The sequence below is a fragment of the Babylonia areolata genome, chromosome 4, assembly GCF_041734735.1.
Source record: "Babylonia areolata isolate BAREFJ2019XMU chromosome 4, ASM4173473v1, whole genome shotgun sequence".
In the NCBI taxonomy this organism is placed as follows: Eukaryota; Metazoa; Mollusca; class Gastropoda; order Neogastropoda; family Buccinidae; genus Babylonia; species Babylonia areolata.
The window spans coordinates 10,382,242-10,399,809 of NC_134879.1; the positions used below are offsets into that span (position 1 = coordinate 10,382,242).

The 17,568-nt window shown below is 46.1% G+C and overlaps 1 protein-coding gene across 1 annotated transcript in view; it reads left to right on the top strand.

Moving 5' to 3' along the window:
* Positions 1-9,770: 9,770 nt before the first annotated feature.
* The window catches only part of LOC143281562 (uncharacterized), an 89,237-nt gene continuing 81,439 nt past the window's right edge, over positions 9,771-17,568 (top strand). The window contains exon 1 of the mRNA XM_076586793.1: positions 9,771-10,228. Within this exon, the coding sequence (XP_076442908.1) occupies positions 9,917-10,228 (312 nt within the window). The 5' untranslated portion in view covers positions 9,771-9,916. The remainder of the gene's footprint in view (positions 10,229-17,568) is intronic.

The window sequence follows — 17,568 nt, forward strand, 5'->3', positions numbered from 1 at the left end:
TTTCCTTTTCTCCATCCTTCATTTTTCCCTCTGCCTCTCTCTTCTTCTTCTTCTTTTCCTATTCTCACTTTCCCGTCCTCTCTCTCCGTCTCTTTTCACCACTTTTCCCTCCACAGTAGGATTGTTCCTCAGCACGTTGCACGTGACACACGTGTCAGGCCGATGCTGACGTGCAGGATGAATTTGAGGGGGTGGGGGGGGGGGGGGGGGAGGTGGTGGTGATGACGTGGTAAAGTGATACCGTCACGTGGAGGAGGACATTGGGGGGTGGAGGTGGTGGTGATGACGTGGTAAAGTGATACCGTTACCTGGAGGAGGGTGGAGGTGGTGGTGATGACGTGGTAAAGTGATACCGTCACCTGGAGGAGGGTGGAGGTGGTGGTGATGACGTGGTAAAGTGATACTGTCACCTGGAGGAGGACATTGGGGGGGTGGAGGTGGTGGTGATGACGTGGTAAAGTGATGCCGTCACCTGGAGGAGGACATTGGGGGGGTGGAGGTGGTGGTGATGACGTGGTAAAGTGATGCCGTCACCTGGAGGAGGACATTGGGGGGGTGGAGGTGGTGGTGATGATGTGGTAAAGTGATACCGTCACCTGGAGGAGGACATTATGGGGTGGAGGTGGTGGTGATGACGTGGTAAAGTGATGCCGTCACCTGGAGGAGGACATTAGGGGGTGGAGGTGGTGGTGATGACGTGGTAAAGTGATACCGTCACCTGGAGGAGGACATTAAGGGGTGGAGGTGGTGGTGATGACGTGGTAAACTGATGCCGTCACCTGGAGGAGGGTGGAGGTGCTGGTGGTGACGTGGTAAAGTGATACCGTCACCTGGAGGAGGACATGGGGGGGGGGGGGTGGAGGTGGTGGTGATGACGTGGTAAAGTGATACCGTCACCTGGACGGGGACATTTGGGGGGTGGGTGGGGGGTGGAGGTGGTGGTGATGACGTGGTAAAGTGATACCGTCACCTGGAGGAGGGTGGAGGTGGTGGTGATGACGTGGTAAAGTGATACCGTCACCTGGAGGAGGGTGGAGGTGGTGGTGATGACGTGGTAAAGTGATACCGTCACCTGGAGGAGGACATGGGGGGGTGGGGGGTGGAGGTGGTGGTGATGACGTGGTAAAGTGATACCGTCACCTGGAGGAGGGTGGAGGTGGTGGTGATGACGTGGTAAAGTGATACCGTCACCTGGAGGAGGGTGGAGGTGGTGGTGATGACGTGGTAAAGTGATACCGTCACCTGGAGGAGGGTGGAGGTGGTGGTGATGACGTGGTAAAGTGATACCGTCACCTGGAGGAGGACATGGGGGGGTGGGGGGTGGAGGTGGTGGTGATGACGTGGTAAAGTGATACCGTCACCTGGAGGAGGACATGGGGGGGTGGGGTTGGAGATGGTGGTGATGACGTGGTAAAGTGATACCGTCACCTGGAGGAGGGTGGAGGTGGTGGTGATGACGTGGTAAAGTGATACCGTCACCTGGATAGAGGGTGGAGGTGGTGGTGATGACGTGGTAAAGTGATACCGTCACCTGGACGAGGGTGGAGGTGGTGGTGATGACGTGGTAAAGTGATACCGTCACCTGGCTAACCAGGGATGTAGGGTTACTGGTATCGATTTCTGCGTCATCTTCATCTCCTTCCTTTACTGGGTCAGGTGTTTGATCTTTCCATGTTCGGTTTGGTTTGGTTTTTCTTCTTTTCGCTATCTCTTTCTTTCTTTCTTACTTGCTTGCTTTCTTTGTTTCTTTCTCACTGTTTTTCTCTCTTCTTCTCTTTCTCACTTCCTTTCTGTATCTTACGTTCTTGTAGTCTTAATTTCCTTTCTTTCCATTATCCCTCCCTATCGTTTTCCCCGCCTTCCTTTCTCTGCTATTTTCTTTGTATTTCAAAAATCTAATTGAGTTTCCTTCTTTCCCTTTATCAAAGGGTGTGAACGTACTAACGAGAGTGTGAAAAAAAACAAGAAGAAAGAAATAAAAACAAAAAACAACAACCTACCACCTACCAGCAAAACAACTGTTAGTTCGGATGAAGTGTAACCTTCATGTCCGATCCTTCTCCTCCCAAGGTACTCCATCTTCCTTTTTTTTTTTTTTTTTTTTTGTGCGTGTTGTGCGTTTTTTCTTTCTTTATTATTTTATATCTTATTTTTTATTGTTGTTTATTTTGTTTCAGCTCTTGTTTTGGTAATGTCATATTTACACGCTACATTACTCGGAATCATAGGGTGAAGTTGTGTTACAACAAACTAACAGGAAGGCACACAAGGCATGTGAAAAGTTCAGGGACCAGTTTTTACCGACATAGAAGTTAGCTCACACACACACACACACACACACACACACACACACACACACACACACACATATATATATATATATACACACACACACACACACATATATATATATATATATATATATATATATATGTACTCGTAAAAGACACGTGTTCATGAAATGGTTTAGCGTGATGTAAGATGTTAACTTGCTGTTGTTCTGCTGTTTTCAGTTTATGTACACACGCGTTTCCTGATTAGAAACTTATTTAATCCAAATGTTTGGAGGTCCCTGGTCGCCTCCCCGCCTCCCTCCCCTTTCCCGCCCCCAGCCCCCGAGTATTCAGCAGTTTTGGTCACACATTCCCCCATTCTTCAATTTTTTTAAGGGATTTGTGAGCGCATCGAATTCCATACTACTTCTGAACGTGAGCTTTGCTTTATTCAGTCAGTACTTAGATGTCAGTGCCAGAGTTGTTTTTGATGCAGAATTTGCTGTTTGTGCCAAAGTTGTGAACGGTGCAGAATATGTGTCCATGCTTCAGATTCTTATGGTTCACACAAAAAATAGGAGTGCACGTTGATTTATATGGGCACTGTGGCGTTGCAACCAGGTATACACTCAGACAAATATATTTTTTCAAGAAGGAAAAGCAACCTATATATATGCTTCTCCTGCATTCAAACCGCAAATACACCCACGACATGTACAGCGTGATTTATTTCATTAACTCACTCATTACGGCCAGTCCTCTCTTCTCCTCTACACAGACCCCTCGGATGTCCAGTGGGTGTCTCAATGACCCAACCTTTAGCTTCTGTCGTCAGCATTGTGGTACTCTTTGTCAACATTCACCTCTTCAGTATAAGAGCCTTCCGCTTGCAATATTTTGATGATGGTAACTGGGGTGAAACGCTGTTAACGTCATCTCTTTCGCCGTTCGTATGGAGAGAGTTAAAATGCGTCTAAAGAAGAAACAAAACAACTCACTTCGTTCACAATGATTATGGCCCTGCCGGTCGGTTGGGCCTTAAACCATGTCAGATAGACTGATTAAATGAAATACCACTCGTATAATGCAAATGTATTGTTACAGAGCACCTGCTTTTGTAAGCAGTTACGTTCATAAAGAGATCCTTCACACAGTTACCAGCAGTGACCAGGTTGCTGGCGTTTCAGCATTTTCAGCACGCCGGAAGTATTTGATCGTGGGACAAGTTAAGTTATCACGACACCAATCCAGTTTCAAAGCCATTCATGGAACAATTCACTACAATTCCTTTCCGTTGACATAAAAGAAATTGACTGTACGTTGAAATAGGTGGTTACAGTGCCGTTTCAAGCACCTAAACCCTCAAAGTCATTTTAGGGCCTAAAGAAGGACAATGGACTATATTTAGCCCCCCCCGCCCTTACCCCCCAAAAACCTTTGAACATAAAGGAATCACTTTGAACCACTCACGCCCTCACCCCAACCCCTCCCGCAAGGGTATGTATTACCATTAGCCACCCGACCGACAATAAAGGTATGACTCTGCAACCTCACAATGACGTGAGACCATTGATTTGAAAAATTAAGCGTCTCCGCCACGTCGTGAAACTAGCCTTTAGATGAAGTCGCCGAGTGAATGTCTCGCTTGACAAACTAGGAAACGACTCAACATTGCGATCTATCGCATGGGTTTGACATTCCGTGCACGTCATTGGCCACGTGGAAACACTCGGACGTACGTCGACGAAAGAATCCGTTCTCTCTCTCTCTCTCTCTCTCTCTCACACACACACACACACACACACTCTCTCTCTCTCTCTCTCGCTTTCACTCTCTCACGGACTCACACACGCACACTCACTCACACACACACGCACACACACACACATGCTCCCCCCCCTCACACATACACATAACCACACACACATGTGCGCGTGCGCGCGCGCACACACACAATCAGAGACGCACACACATACATACACACACACTCTCTCTAATATCACTTCAAGTGGAAAGACGTTAAACTGAAGACACACTCTCTCTCCCTTTCTCGCTTTCATGTATAAACATCCCCCCACACACACACACCCAACCCTTCTCCTCCCCCCCCCCCCACACACACACGAATGCGCTATCACGCGCTCGCGCTCGCAATCTCTCTCGCTCTTCGTTAAGTGTGATGAGACAGGAAATTGCCTGGTATTGATTGACGTTCACATGCATGTTCTCAAACGAGAGAAACAATAGGCCTAGTCTTTGATATTGATCTGTCCGTGAGCATGATAATTATCATAGCTGTTGATGGACGCAAACTTATGCACATGAACTCGCGCATACACGGATAGAGACGCGCGCACACACACACACACAAACACATACACACCACAACACAACATACGACAACACAACACCACAACACAACACAGCACAACAACACAACACTCTCACACACAGAGTTCCCGACATTGACAAGTCCATGTAATAGGCACACTCTTTGATTCAGGTCGACGCTTTAACTTGAAATCAAAACTTCCTCACACAAGCAGGCGCGCGTGTGCGTGTACACATGCTTAAATGCGCTCTCTCACACACGCACATATTCCGCACAAAGAAAATATGTTCGCGCACAGACACTCATGCACGCATGTGCGCGCGCAGTTCATGCTGACCAGTTGCTTGAACTGTTTTGTCTAATAGTTGGCGATGTGATTGCTTATTCTCTCTCTCTCTCTCTCATTCAGAATGGATAGATGAACAGACAGACACACGGGCGGGCAGACAAACAAACAGACAGTCGCGTACACATTGCACACAGCACAGCTTCCATCCATGTCATAATGACATTTTCATCTTGAAACCAAGTTTCCTCGCAGTCATCACTTTTCACCCAGGCTAACAGATCACAATCACGGCACACACTGAGCCTTTCAACTTCCCCCATCTCAACTCACCGTCATTCTTTTTTCCCAGGTAAAAGATTCAAAGATATTTTTGATGAAAAGCTCACACACGTTGTAAGCTCTCTCATTCATTCCCATGTGCATGAAATGGTGGTTTAATCAACCCGGAAAGCAGACTTGAGAAAACAAGCTTTTTTCGAAGTTGGTTGTGTTGGGGCAGCACACACAATGATGGATTGAAGTATGAGTGTTGGCGACAGTGAAGGGAGGTAGGGAGGAGAGGGGGTAGGGAGGGGGAAGGTTGGCGACGTGAGGGAGGGGGGGGGGTGACTGCTGATGGCAGCCTTTCAGCCGGGTATCGTTCTGTGACACGTGTAAGTGAACCGGCCAGCAAGCGCGCACGTGTGAGTGTTCACGCACAGACAACATTCGTATGCACGCGCGAACACACACATACGGACGCATACACACAAACACACACACACACACACACGCACGCACGCACACACATTACACGCAACGTCCCTTACCCACCTCACCCCGCTACGCTATAACAATGGCTGGACACGTGTGTGTGTGTGTCTGTGTCTGTGTGTGATATATGGCACATAAGGCATTTGCACTAGTTATGGTTGTTTCATTGTTAACTGAACGATATGTTCGACAAGTCAGTTTAAAAAAAAAGTAAACTATTTTGCTGTTTAGCTCTTCGATGTTATATTCTTGGGTGTACATTATCCTTCAGTATAGTCTCAAAATATTTCCAGGTTGTGTACTACATAAGCAAATAATCTCCTTTTGATCATTGATGCAGAAAGTAAAACAGATGTTTACACAAGGGGTTGAATGACCCATGTCATCTCATTGAAAAAAAATGACGCCATGCACGTGAATGACTTAAAACACACACGATGTATCCAAATAATTGTCGGGGCATTACACTGACTAATACGTTATGTAAAGTATTCTGCACGATCCTGAATACACGAATGAATGAATATCTTGAGTCTAACCACATGAAAAGATTTTTAAAAAAGAAAGAAAAAAAAGCAGCAACACAAAAAACAAAACAAAAAAAGGTACACACACACACACACACACACACACACACACACACACACACACACACACACACATCAACAAAAATAACTGCAGAACAACTGATCAAATTTTTGTTTAAAAAAAACACACTAGTAGATGAGATAATAAGATTAAAATAGTCGACTGTGTGGTTATTTTGTAGATTTTCAAAGAGCGTTCGACAGATTTTGGCATAATGCAGTGCTGCTGAAGCTACAATGAATAGGAATAAAAGGTAAATGTTTTAATATCATTAGAAATATGTCTAAAAACGCTAGAATATACGCAAAATCACAAGATTGTTTGAGCAAAGAATTTGTTATTCGAAATGGGGTACATCAGGGAAACACACCCAGCCCTACTCTATTCAGTATTTTCATATATGATATCACCACAGATATATGAACTCCCCCACGATTGATATTACTTCATTTACTAGAGTCTCTTGTCTCTTATATGCAGATGCTTTAGTTATTTTATCGTTTTCTGAAGACGGCTGATAACAAAAACTGAACATTTCACACTCATATTGAAATCAGTAGGGATTACGATTGAATAGAGAAAAGACAAATGTAATTGGCCTTTTTTCTTTTTAAACAATCGTTAAAGTACCCATACATTTTAAATGTGGAGAGAAAATGATTGAAACAGCAGAAAAATATAAATATCTTGGGGATGTATTTCACAGAAACGGCAACTCGAGTTGAGCACAGGGTCATCTAAAAAGTCAAACAAACAAGGCTCTACTCAGAACATTTCGCAATGCAGATATTTAGAAAGATATCATGTGTCAGCTATATGATACTTTAATATCACCTGTATCATCATATGGGGCAGAAGTTTCCATATAATGTTGCTGGAGATGTGTCGTTTAATTTATTTTGAATTATTCAGTAATTGTCTTCTAAATAAGTTTCCACATGAAAGAATTCATGTTAAGTTTTGTAAGCAGTTACTTGGGGCACATAAAAAGCAATTATTCTCCCAGTTTTAAGAGAATTGGGATGATTCCCAGTTAGCCTAAAAATGATATCTCAAGTTATCGGCTGTTGCATACACATATTAGAGATTCCTGAAAATCCACTTGTAACACAACTTACAAATGCATGTATCGTCAAACAAACAAAAATATTCAGTAGCTACATTTCATGAGAAATGTGTTGACTAGCACTAGAACAGATCATTCTTGGAAAAAATCAGTTCACTTTTAGTGTTGAAAGAATAAAGTGTGGTCCATCTAAGAAGCTGGAAAGTGAATATGTAAAATTTTCCTAATATCCCCCTGCCCCAGTCATTGCTGTTTCTTAATATCCCCCTGCCCCTTATGGGTCAAAGGATTAAATATTCTTGATTCTTGAATGGCTGTGTATGGATACTCTTGACAAATGACCGTTAGGGATTCACATTACTCCTCCGTCTGGGAATTCTCTTGGTCAAGACAGACTTGTGTGGGGGATTATCGTTACGCAGTTTTCTGCACGGTCAGTGCAGTGATCGTGAAGCCAGGTATCACTGCTGTGGATTCACTGCTTTGTCGTATTGTTCGTTCTTTTGTTCGTTTTTCTTTTCTGTTCTGTTCATTTCGCTGCTGCCCGTCTGAAAATAATCAATTGGTGTATGTGTGTGTGTGTGTGTGTGTGTGTGTGTGTGTGTGTGTGTGTGTCTATGGATAATAATAAGTTTTACATGAACATACTTGATATTTTACAGATGACATGCCAAGACTGACAGGAATCTAGAAGCAGTTATCAGAACCCGGACTGGTGTTTTGTGACCATCGCTCTCCACAGTGTCGGCAGCTGTGTGCATGACACCATGTTTATCCACTCACAATGTGAACGTGAGTGGAACAGCCAGTTACCTGCTTGCGTTGTGTGCGTTGAAGCGTTGTGAATTATCCTGCGTGAAAAGTTTAGAGGTATCATATCCTTTTATGGCGGTAGGGTCTGTGAATTATTATTCACTGTGTCTAGGGCTCGGCACAGGAATGCAGGGCCCAATCCACTCCTTTTGCGTGTGTTAGCTTCTGATAAACAAAAGTCTGAAGCATTGTGTTACTCAAGGGAAATCATACAGGCATCTGATTTCAAAGTTTGAACAGGAATAAAACCGTACTGGCCTCTGCTCTGTTTGTGTCTCAGAATAAGAATTGTTCGCCTTTTTGGCACAAAGGATTGGTGATGAACTGTCGGAATTTTTTCTTCTTCGTGACGTCAACAGTGGTTATTCATCCATGTTGAGACCAATACCTGATGTCTGGTATTAATTGTTTTTGAATATCGACGTGCAGTGTGTCTTCCCTTGGGAGATGTGAAGAATCATTTACTGGCGGGAAGGTTTGTGTTGGACCAGCACTTAAAAAGTCACAGTGGCTGACACCTCCTCAAGCTGGACTTGAATTATAGAACAGGGCCACACTGACGCTGACATTTGCCTCCTAACGATTTCTTGATGAGTTATTCAGTGGAATGGACCATATCGCAGAGCTCTTAAGCCTCGCAACCCCTCACCCTTCCTCCCCATGTCCAACCTCTCATGTCCTCCTCCTCCTCCTCAGTTTCCGTTGTTGTCTCCTGATGGGCTGATCTGCCAGCTTAAAATCGATTCCCTTCCTTTCCGCTTCAGAGAGATCAAGGGTCCTGGCGCATCCTCCCTTGAAACGATCCGCGTTCTTTCTTCTACCACCTCCCCATAACTTTCTCGTTATCATGTCGGCTTAGGAATTAGAATATTTAAAAAAAAATGATAACAAAGAGAAAATAATAGCTTCAGCCAGCAAGCCATCCCTCCATCCTGCTTCCTGTCCTGCCAGACAAATTGAGTCCTTGCCGGGGTCCATCGTTGTGCATTGATCATAGCCCATCAAGTGTCCGTGCCAGCTTCGAACCCCCCCCCCACCTCCCCAGTCATCCTCCCCTATATCCCTCCCCTCCCAACCCCCCACCCGGTTCCCTGTTCATCAACGTCTCATGTTTGCGCAGCTTTCTCGTTACTGGAGTATTGTTGTCCGATCCCTTCATTGCTGTGTTGTATAACAAGGAGGGGAGGAGGAGGGGAGGTGGTGTCCGCTACCCACACCCCTCCCTACTGCTGTCACATCACTCAGCACGTGCAACGTCTCGCCCTTTCACGTTCTATCGGCAGATAGGAAAACTGGGAAAAGAGACACAAAAAAGACAAAGAGAGACGACAACCCATTTGGTTCAAGATCAGACAATAAAGACACACAGGGAATGGAACGTGGACTGTTTTCTGTTGTTGTTTTTTGGTTTGGTTTCCAAACTGACGTAATAATCGTCAATACTTTGTGAACTCTTGTTTTAACCACTTCCCGTTGGAAGCGGGAGAGAGGGAGGAGAAGAGAAGGAAACTGGAGAAGACGACGACGACGACGACGACGATAACGATGAGGAAAAAACGAGGAAGAAGAGGAGGAGGAGTCGGTGGAGAGGAGTGGTGGAGGAGGTACACCAGCAGGTGAATTAAAAAAAAAAAAAAATAAAAAAAAGGCGGGAGAGCAGTTCCGAACCCACCACTCCCCACCCCCTACCACACCCCCACTCCCTGCCTCCCTCCCCTCCCTCCCCTGTCCCGAAACGCCGGAGGAGGAGGAGGAGGAGGAGGCGGGCGGGCGGACGGGCAGGGAAACAGGGAGGCTGAAGGATGCTGCGACAGTACCAGACAGCGCGAGACCTGGGCGGCAGCGGCGGTGGTGGTGGTGGTGGTGGTGCCGGCGTGGTCGGAGGAGCAGACGGCGGCACGGGTTGGGCGCTCAAAGACAGCCGCGACGTGATCCCGAGCGGGCAGGTGCGGCCCATGTCCACCAAGATCCTGGCCGTGGGGGTGGTTCTGGTGGGGGTGCTGGTGCTGAGCGTGGCCCTCATCATGGGCCTGGAGTTCCCCAAGTACGTGTACTCCCAGTTCCGCGAGGACCAGTGCGTGGTGCACGGGCAGCACTCCAAGTTCTCCTCCTGGGTGAGTGTTGGTGTGTGTGTGTGTGTGTGTGTGTGTGTTGGAGTGCGTGTTGGGTATGGTGTGGTGTGTGTCTGGAATGCTTTGGTATGTTGTAGTCCTGTAACCGTGAAACTGTATAATAGCCTGAATGTTGTGTTCTCTCTCTTTTTTTTTTCTTGTGTGTGTGTGTGTGTGTGTGTGTGTGTGTGTGTGTGCGTGCGTGCGTGCGTGCGTGTGTGTGTGTGTGTGTGTGACCCACGACTGACTACACTACAAACATTTTTTTTTATATATAAATGTCTGGATAGTGTTGTCTTATGTGTGGGTTTCCACACACGACTGTTCTCGGATATGTATAATCCTGTCTGTGTTTGCGGACCTAAAACATTGGCCTTGACGAAAAGAGCAGCAGAGCTAGTTTGTCTTCTGGGTGAGCTGGAGAATTATACGGTGGAATGTTTGGCTTGAGGCACGTCTTGGCACAGTTCTGTAACTTCGGGTTGTCCTTAATAAGTCACACACGACTGTCCACGAATTTAAAGTGAGTATGCCTGTTGGGAGCACGGCCTTGAAAGGAAAGAGCACCTTCGTGTTTTTGACTGGCAGCCAGTGGAGTGTGCGTGGGAATAAAAGAATAAAAGAAAATGTTCCGAAGATCTTTAGTGGCACGCTATGCTGTATCTCCCTGCTGCGTTCTTCTTTGTCTGTGGTCAGTGCATGACACTGTCTTGTGGAGACGCGAAGGGACTGTCTGTGGTCAGTGCATGACACTGTCTTGTGGAGACGTGAAGGGACTGTCTGTGGTCAGTGCATGACACTGTCTTGTGGAGACGTGAAGGGACTGTCTGTGGTCAGTGCATGACACTGTCTTGTGGAGACGTGAGGGCACTGTCTGTGGTCAGTGCATGACACTGTCTTGTGGAGACGTGAAGGGACTGTCTGTGGTCAGTGCATGACACTGTCTTGTGGAGACGTGAGGGCACTGTCTGTGGTCAGTGCATGACACTGTCTTGTGGAGACGTGAAGGGACTGTCTGTGGTCAGTGCATGACACTGTCTTGTGGAGACGTGAAGGGACTGTCTGTGGTCAGTGCATGACACTGTCTTGTGGAGACGTGAAGGGACTGTCTGTGGTCAGTGCATGACACTGTCTTGTGGAGACGTGAAGGGACTGTCTGTGGTCAGTGCATGACACTGTCTTGTGGAGACGTGAAGGGACTGTCTGTGGTCAGTGCATGACACTGTCTTGTGGAGACGTGAAGGGCACTGTCTGTGGTCAGTGCATGACACTGTCTTGTGGAGACGTGAAGGGACTGTCTGTGGTCAGTGCATGACACTGTCTTGTGGAGACGTGAAGGGACTGTCTGTGGTCAGTGCATGACACTGTCTTGTGGAGACGTGAAGGGCACTGTCTGTGGTCAGTGCATGACACTGTCTTGTGGAGACGTGAGGGCACTGTCTGTGGTCAGTCCATGACACTGTCTTGTGGAGAGGTGAGGGCACTGTCTGTGGTCAGTTCATGACACTGTCTTGTGGAGACGTGAGGGACTGTCTGTGGTCAGTTCAATACAATGTCATGTGGAGAGGTGAGGGCAATGTCTGTGGTCAGTCCATGACACTGTCTTGTGGAGACGTGAAGGCACTGTCTGTGGTCAGTGCATGACACTGTCTTGTGGAGACGTGAAGGGACTGTCTGTGGTCAGTGCATGACACTGTCTTGTGGAGACGTGAGGGCACTGTCTGTGGTCAGTTCAATACAATGTCTTGTGGAGACGTGAGGGCACTGTCTGTGGTCAGTGCATGACACTGTCTTGTGGAGACGTGAGGGCACTGTCTGTGGTCAGTGCATGACACTGTCTTGTGGAGACGTGAAGGGACTGTCTCTGGTCAGTGCATGAGAGTCTTGTGGAGACGTGAAGGGACTGTCTGTGGTCAGTGCATAGCGATGTCTTGTGGAGAGATGAGAGGACTGTCGGTGGAAAGGGGGACGTATTGGCGGCCTCTGCTCTGCTCCCTCCCAGGAAGACGCTTTCTCAGCAGGGGTCATGAAAAAGCGTGGACACAGGAAACAGGAACTGTTCCATCCATTCCAGAAAGAGCTGCCGAATAGATCCGCGCCGTTCTTTACCTCACCCGAGACAGCCAGTCTTGTGCTTTTCCTCCCCACCCATCTCATGTCCAATGGCTGTCTGAATGGCCCAGCCTGTAGTGTGGTCCTTTCCCCCACACAGACCCCATCTGATGTCCAGTGGCTGTCTGAATGGCCCAGCCTGTAGTGTGGTCCTTTCCCCCACACAGACCCCATCTGATGTCCAGTGGCTGTTTGAATGGCCCAGCCTGTAGTGTGGTCCTTTCCCCCACACAGACCCCATCTGATGTCCAGTGGCTGTCTGAATGGCCCAGCCTGTAGTGTGGTCCTTTCCCCCACACAGACCCCATCTGATGTTCAGTGGCTGTCCGAATGGCCCAGCCTGTAGTGTTGTCCTTTCCCCCCACACAGACCCCATCTGATGTCCAGTGGCTGTCCGAATGGCCCAGCCTGTAGTGTTGTCCTTTCCCCCACACAGACCCCATCTGATGTCCAGTGGCTGTCTGAATGGCCCAGCCTGTAGTGTTGTCCTTTCCCCCACACATACCCATCTAATGGCATTTTTTCTTCAAACCAGTCCCCAAAACCTACATTACAGACGGCGACGACAGCAAGATGTTCCAAGCGGGAACAGAAACTTTCAACATATAGTGTAACAGAATGTAATATCATATCATATCATACTGCATTCACTGTGTTCACTTTAGTTGAAGTCCCTTTTTCAGCTGTTGCAAAGGCATGTAGGGTCTGTGGTTGTAGCTTTCGGTTTCTCTCAGTGTCAAAATGCCCAACAAGTTTGTATGGCAAAGGCACGAGATTTTCTTACTTTGGGTTGTTGTTTGGTTGTTATTTTCCTTTTTTTCTGCCAGTTTTTTTCCCAATCTTTCCTTTTTCCTTTCCTTTTTCCTGTTTACCTTCCTTTCTTTCTTTCTTTTTCATCCTGTCTCGACTTTCGGACTGCTGGTCTTTTTTTGTCTTATTTTTAACCGCATTTTTTTGTTTGTTCATTTTTCAGTCAGTCTGTCTTAATTGCGAACTCTTCTTCCTGTTTTTTTTTCTTCTTTCTTATCTTTCTCTTTGCCTTTCTGTTTTGCAGTATAACTGTCTCTTTTTCTCCCCTTCTTTTTTGCTTTTCTTTTTGTTTGTCTGAAGCTGCATAGCCGATCATCACACGGTTTCTGAAGGCTTTGTTGGGATTATTTTGCCTTGTTGTGGTCGCGGATCAACAATAAGAAGAACAACAACAACTGCGACGACGACAACCACAAGTGAAAAGAATGATTATAATAGTAATGATGATGATTATAATGACAAGAAAAAGAAGAAGAAAGGCATTTAAATCGCGCTTAATCTTATGCAGAGACAAATAATAATAATAAGAAGAATATTTATATAGCGCTGAATCTTGTGCAGAGACAAATCAAAGCTTTCACACGCATGCATGCATAATTGTGGTTCAGGGGGCTGAAAGACAAAGACACAACATGTGAACAGGAAGTCCGAGAAACTGTCGACTGGGAAGGTTGGGGGGGGGGGGGGTGTATGTGAGAAAAGCTGTTTTGGAGAGAGGTTTTATGAACGGGACTTGGAATAGTTGAGACAATTAACGCCCCTTCCCCCTCTGAAAACGGAATATGGCTGCCTACTCGGCGGGGATCAGAACGACCCTGCACATGTAAAGCCCTCTCGTGTATACGAGTGAAAGTGGAAGTCGCAGACCATGAACGAAGGAAAAAAAATCGTGCTTGGGGGCGCGGGTTTGCCAAACATCGTTGGAGAGAGCGAATGTAATTTTTTTGTTTTTTCGTGGACCGAGGGTTTAAAGGTCCCCTAAACACAACCCTTTCAAACGGTGCTTTTTGCACGAAATATGACCGAAACTACTATAGTGTGTGCGTTAGAATGCATTTTTATGGTGTATTAAACAGTGCTTGATTACTTGACTGTGGGACGGTAACAAGTGTGTTTTGGGGAGTCCTTTAACTCTCTCCATACGAACGGCGAAAAAGACGACGTCAACAGCGTTTCACCCCAATTACCATCATCAAAATATTGCAAGCGGAAGGCTCTTATGCTGAAGAGGTGAATGTTGACAAAGAATACCACAATTCTGACGACGGAAGCTAAAGGTTGGGTCATTGAGACACCCACTGGACATCCGAGGTGTCTGTGTAGAGGAGAAGAGAGGACTGGCCGTACTGAGTGAGTTAAAAGAACTGGCAGTAAAGGTTGTGACTGTGCAGTCCATGTAACGCGGGAGGACCGTGCAGACTGCCTTGCTGCTCAATACACACACATCTCAACATGACACACAATAATGAGCATATCGATGGATTTTTATTTCCCCCGTCTCTCTCCCATTGTGATCGATAATGGGAGATATGTGAACTCTCTCTCTCTCTCTCTCTCTCTCTCTCTGTGTGTGTGTGTGTGTGTGTGTGTGTGTGTGTGTGTTATAATGATGATGATGATGATAATGATAATAAAGATAATAACAATGATAATGATGCTAGCAGTACATCTATATTGCGTTTTCAAACATCTCAAAGCGGTTTATAATGATGCATTTGTCAGACACAAAGAACACATGCACACACACACACACACACACACACACACACACACACACACACACACACACACACACACATGAAGTGCCTTTGGTATACAGACACTGCTCAGAAAGGAATGTTTTTACATTCAAGAAGTGAGTCAGGGACAGTGACGGACAGAAAACGGCATTGAATTCCAGGTCTGTACAGCTGAAGAACTGAAAGCTCCTCCGCCCTGTTTCTGCTAAATTTGGGAAAGCAAAAGATCAAGTCATCAGCGAAAGAGCAGAGAAGACCTTGAAGAGACATATTTGCTTGAAAGGTCAGAAAAAACACTGAGTTGCAGTTCCAGAAATTACATGAAAGCAAAGACATGATGTATACTTAATTCTCTGCTCAACAGGAAGCCGGTATAATATCATCATCTTAGATGAACAGACTATAAATAAATAAATAAACGAACGAAACGAACGGTGTAATTCTTGAAAAACAAAGAGGAAAAAAGTGTGAATGCTTAGACTCAGCGCCTTAAAAATAAGTTCAGCGGCTGACTTTTGAGCTTTCCGGGGGTATATGAGGTGCTAATGTGGGCAGCCAACAAGAAGGGAATTTCTATTGCTGACTATGATAAGATACATGCACAAACTAAAGTTATATTTGCTTCATATGTGACGTATTTGAGTACGAAGCTGATGCGTTGAAGGTATGCGGCCTAGCGTGGTTTGTTCTTTGTGACGTGTCGCTGCATCATGAGATTTTGAACGAAGTAAAAGTTAAGTCACACACATCACTGGAAGAGGAGACTGCAGTGTTTTCGTGAAAAGGGGCGGGGAGAAGAATAGTCTACAAATGGAGGGGTGAATAGAAGTACTTCTGTCTTTTTGCCACTGATTCAGTTTTAGGCGTTTGTTCGACATCCATGAGTTAACTTCACAAATAACATTCGTATAGAGACTGAAGAAGATGGCTTAGTTTGAGGGAGAATCGGATCGGAATGACGGGCGCAATAGCCAAGTGGTTAAAGCATTGGAGTTTCAATTTGAGGGTCCCGGGTTCGAATCTCGGTAACGGCACCTGGTGGGTGAAGGGTGGATATTTTCCGATCTCCCAGGTCAACATATGTCCAGACCTCCTTGTACCTGAACTTCCTTCGTGTGTATACGCAAGCAGATGATCAAATAATTTATGCACGTTAAAGATCCTGCAACCCATGTCAGCGTTCGATGGGTTATGGAAACAAGAACATACCCAGCATGCACACCCCCGAAAACGGAGTATGGCTGCCTACATGGCGGGGTAAAAACGGTCATACACGTAAATGCCCACTCGTGTACATACGAGTGAACTTGAGAGTTGCAGCACACGAACGAAGAAGAAGAAGAAGGATCGGAGTATTTAAGCTGAGTGTCAGAAGAACTGTATACATGTTGTGAACAGTATCGGGCCCAGCACAGACCCCTGAGGTAAGCCAAATTCCACACGTTTCAGTAGAATTGTTACCACCCACAGAAAACTTGTTTTCTTTCAAAATAATCCACGTAATTCGTGTGTGTGTGTGTGTGTGTGTGTGTGTGTGTGTGTGTGTGTGTGTACATAATATTCACCATTTTTAATCTTTCACCAAACCAACTTCTAGCGTAGTCTGTCATGCTCGCGAAGATCTTCTAACTCCCTTTTGAGACAGACGAAATGGTTGAAAAAAACAACAACAAAAAAACCCCACACACGTCGGAGATAGGAGTGAACGTTGAAGTCGCAGCCCACGAATGAAGACGGACGGACGGACAGCCTGATGACAAAGACCGCATCTGTAGCAAACTGCTTCATCCAGATGAATCCAAGTCGAGCTTATGCACAAACAAACGGGTGTGTAACTAATTTCAGAGAGCCTGGGAGGATGTTGGTCCATCAGCTTCAGGCTTAGCCCTGTTTGGCTTCCTCAAAACAGAGCACAACATTCTGTCATTGCGATGTCAGCGTCGTTGGCGAAATCGTCACCCCTCCCCTCCCACTGTCCAGAATGACGTCAGCAGAGATGACTCCGTGCACTTTCCCACTGAATGATGCATCTTTGTATTGTGGAAGATTGTTGTCTGTCCTGTCTTAACTCTCTCCATACGAACGGCGAAAGAGACGACGTTAACAGCGTTTCACCCCAATTACCATCATCAAAATATTGCAAGTGGAAGGCTCTTATACTGAAGAGGTGAATGTTGACAAAGAATACCACAATTCTGACGACAGAAGCTAAAGGTTGGGTCATTGAGACACCCACTGGACATCCGAGGGGTCTGTGCAGAGGAGAAGAGAGGGACTGGCCGTACTGAGTGAGTTAAAACAGATCGAAGGCTGACGAACGCGTCGTTACCTTCACTCTTCTTCTTCATCACAGTCACCATCATCATCATCATCTTGTGTGTGTGTGTGTGTGTGTGTGTGTGTGTGTGTGTTGCTTGAGACAATGGCCACTATCCTCTGCCTATCTCCAAGTGGACGAGAACAAAGCTGGAAGAACTAGGTCCAGATGCCAGTGTTAATCTGTAGTGGTCTATCTGTGGAGTTGTTTCCGTCTACAAGAAGGTTGGTGGTATGAGGACCTTAAAGTACAGAAGTCAGTTGCAGCATGGTTGATGATGATAGTAGTAGTTGTAGCAGCATTATAATCATCAGCAACAGTAATAACAGGAGTAGTAGTAGTGGTGGTAATAGTCGGAATTCGTA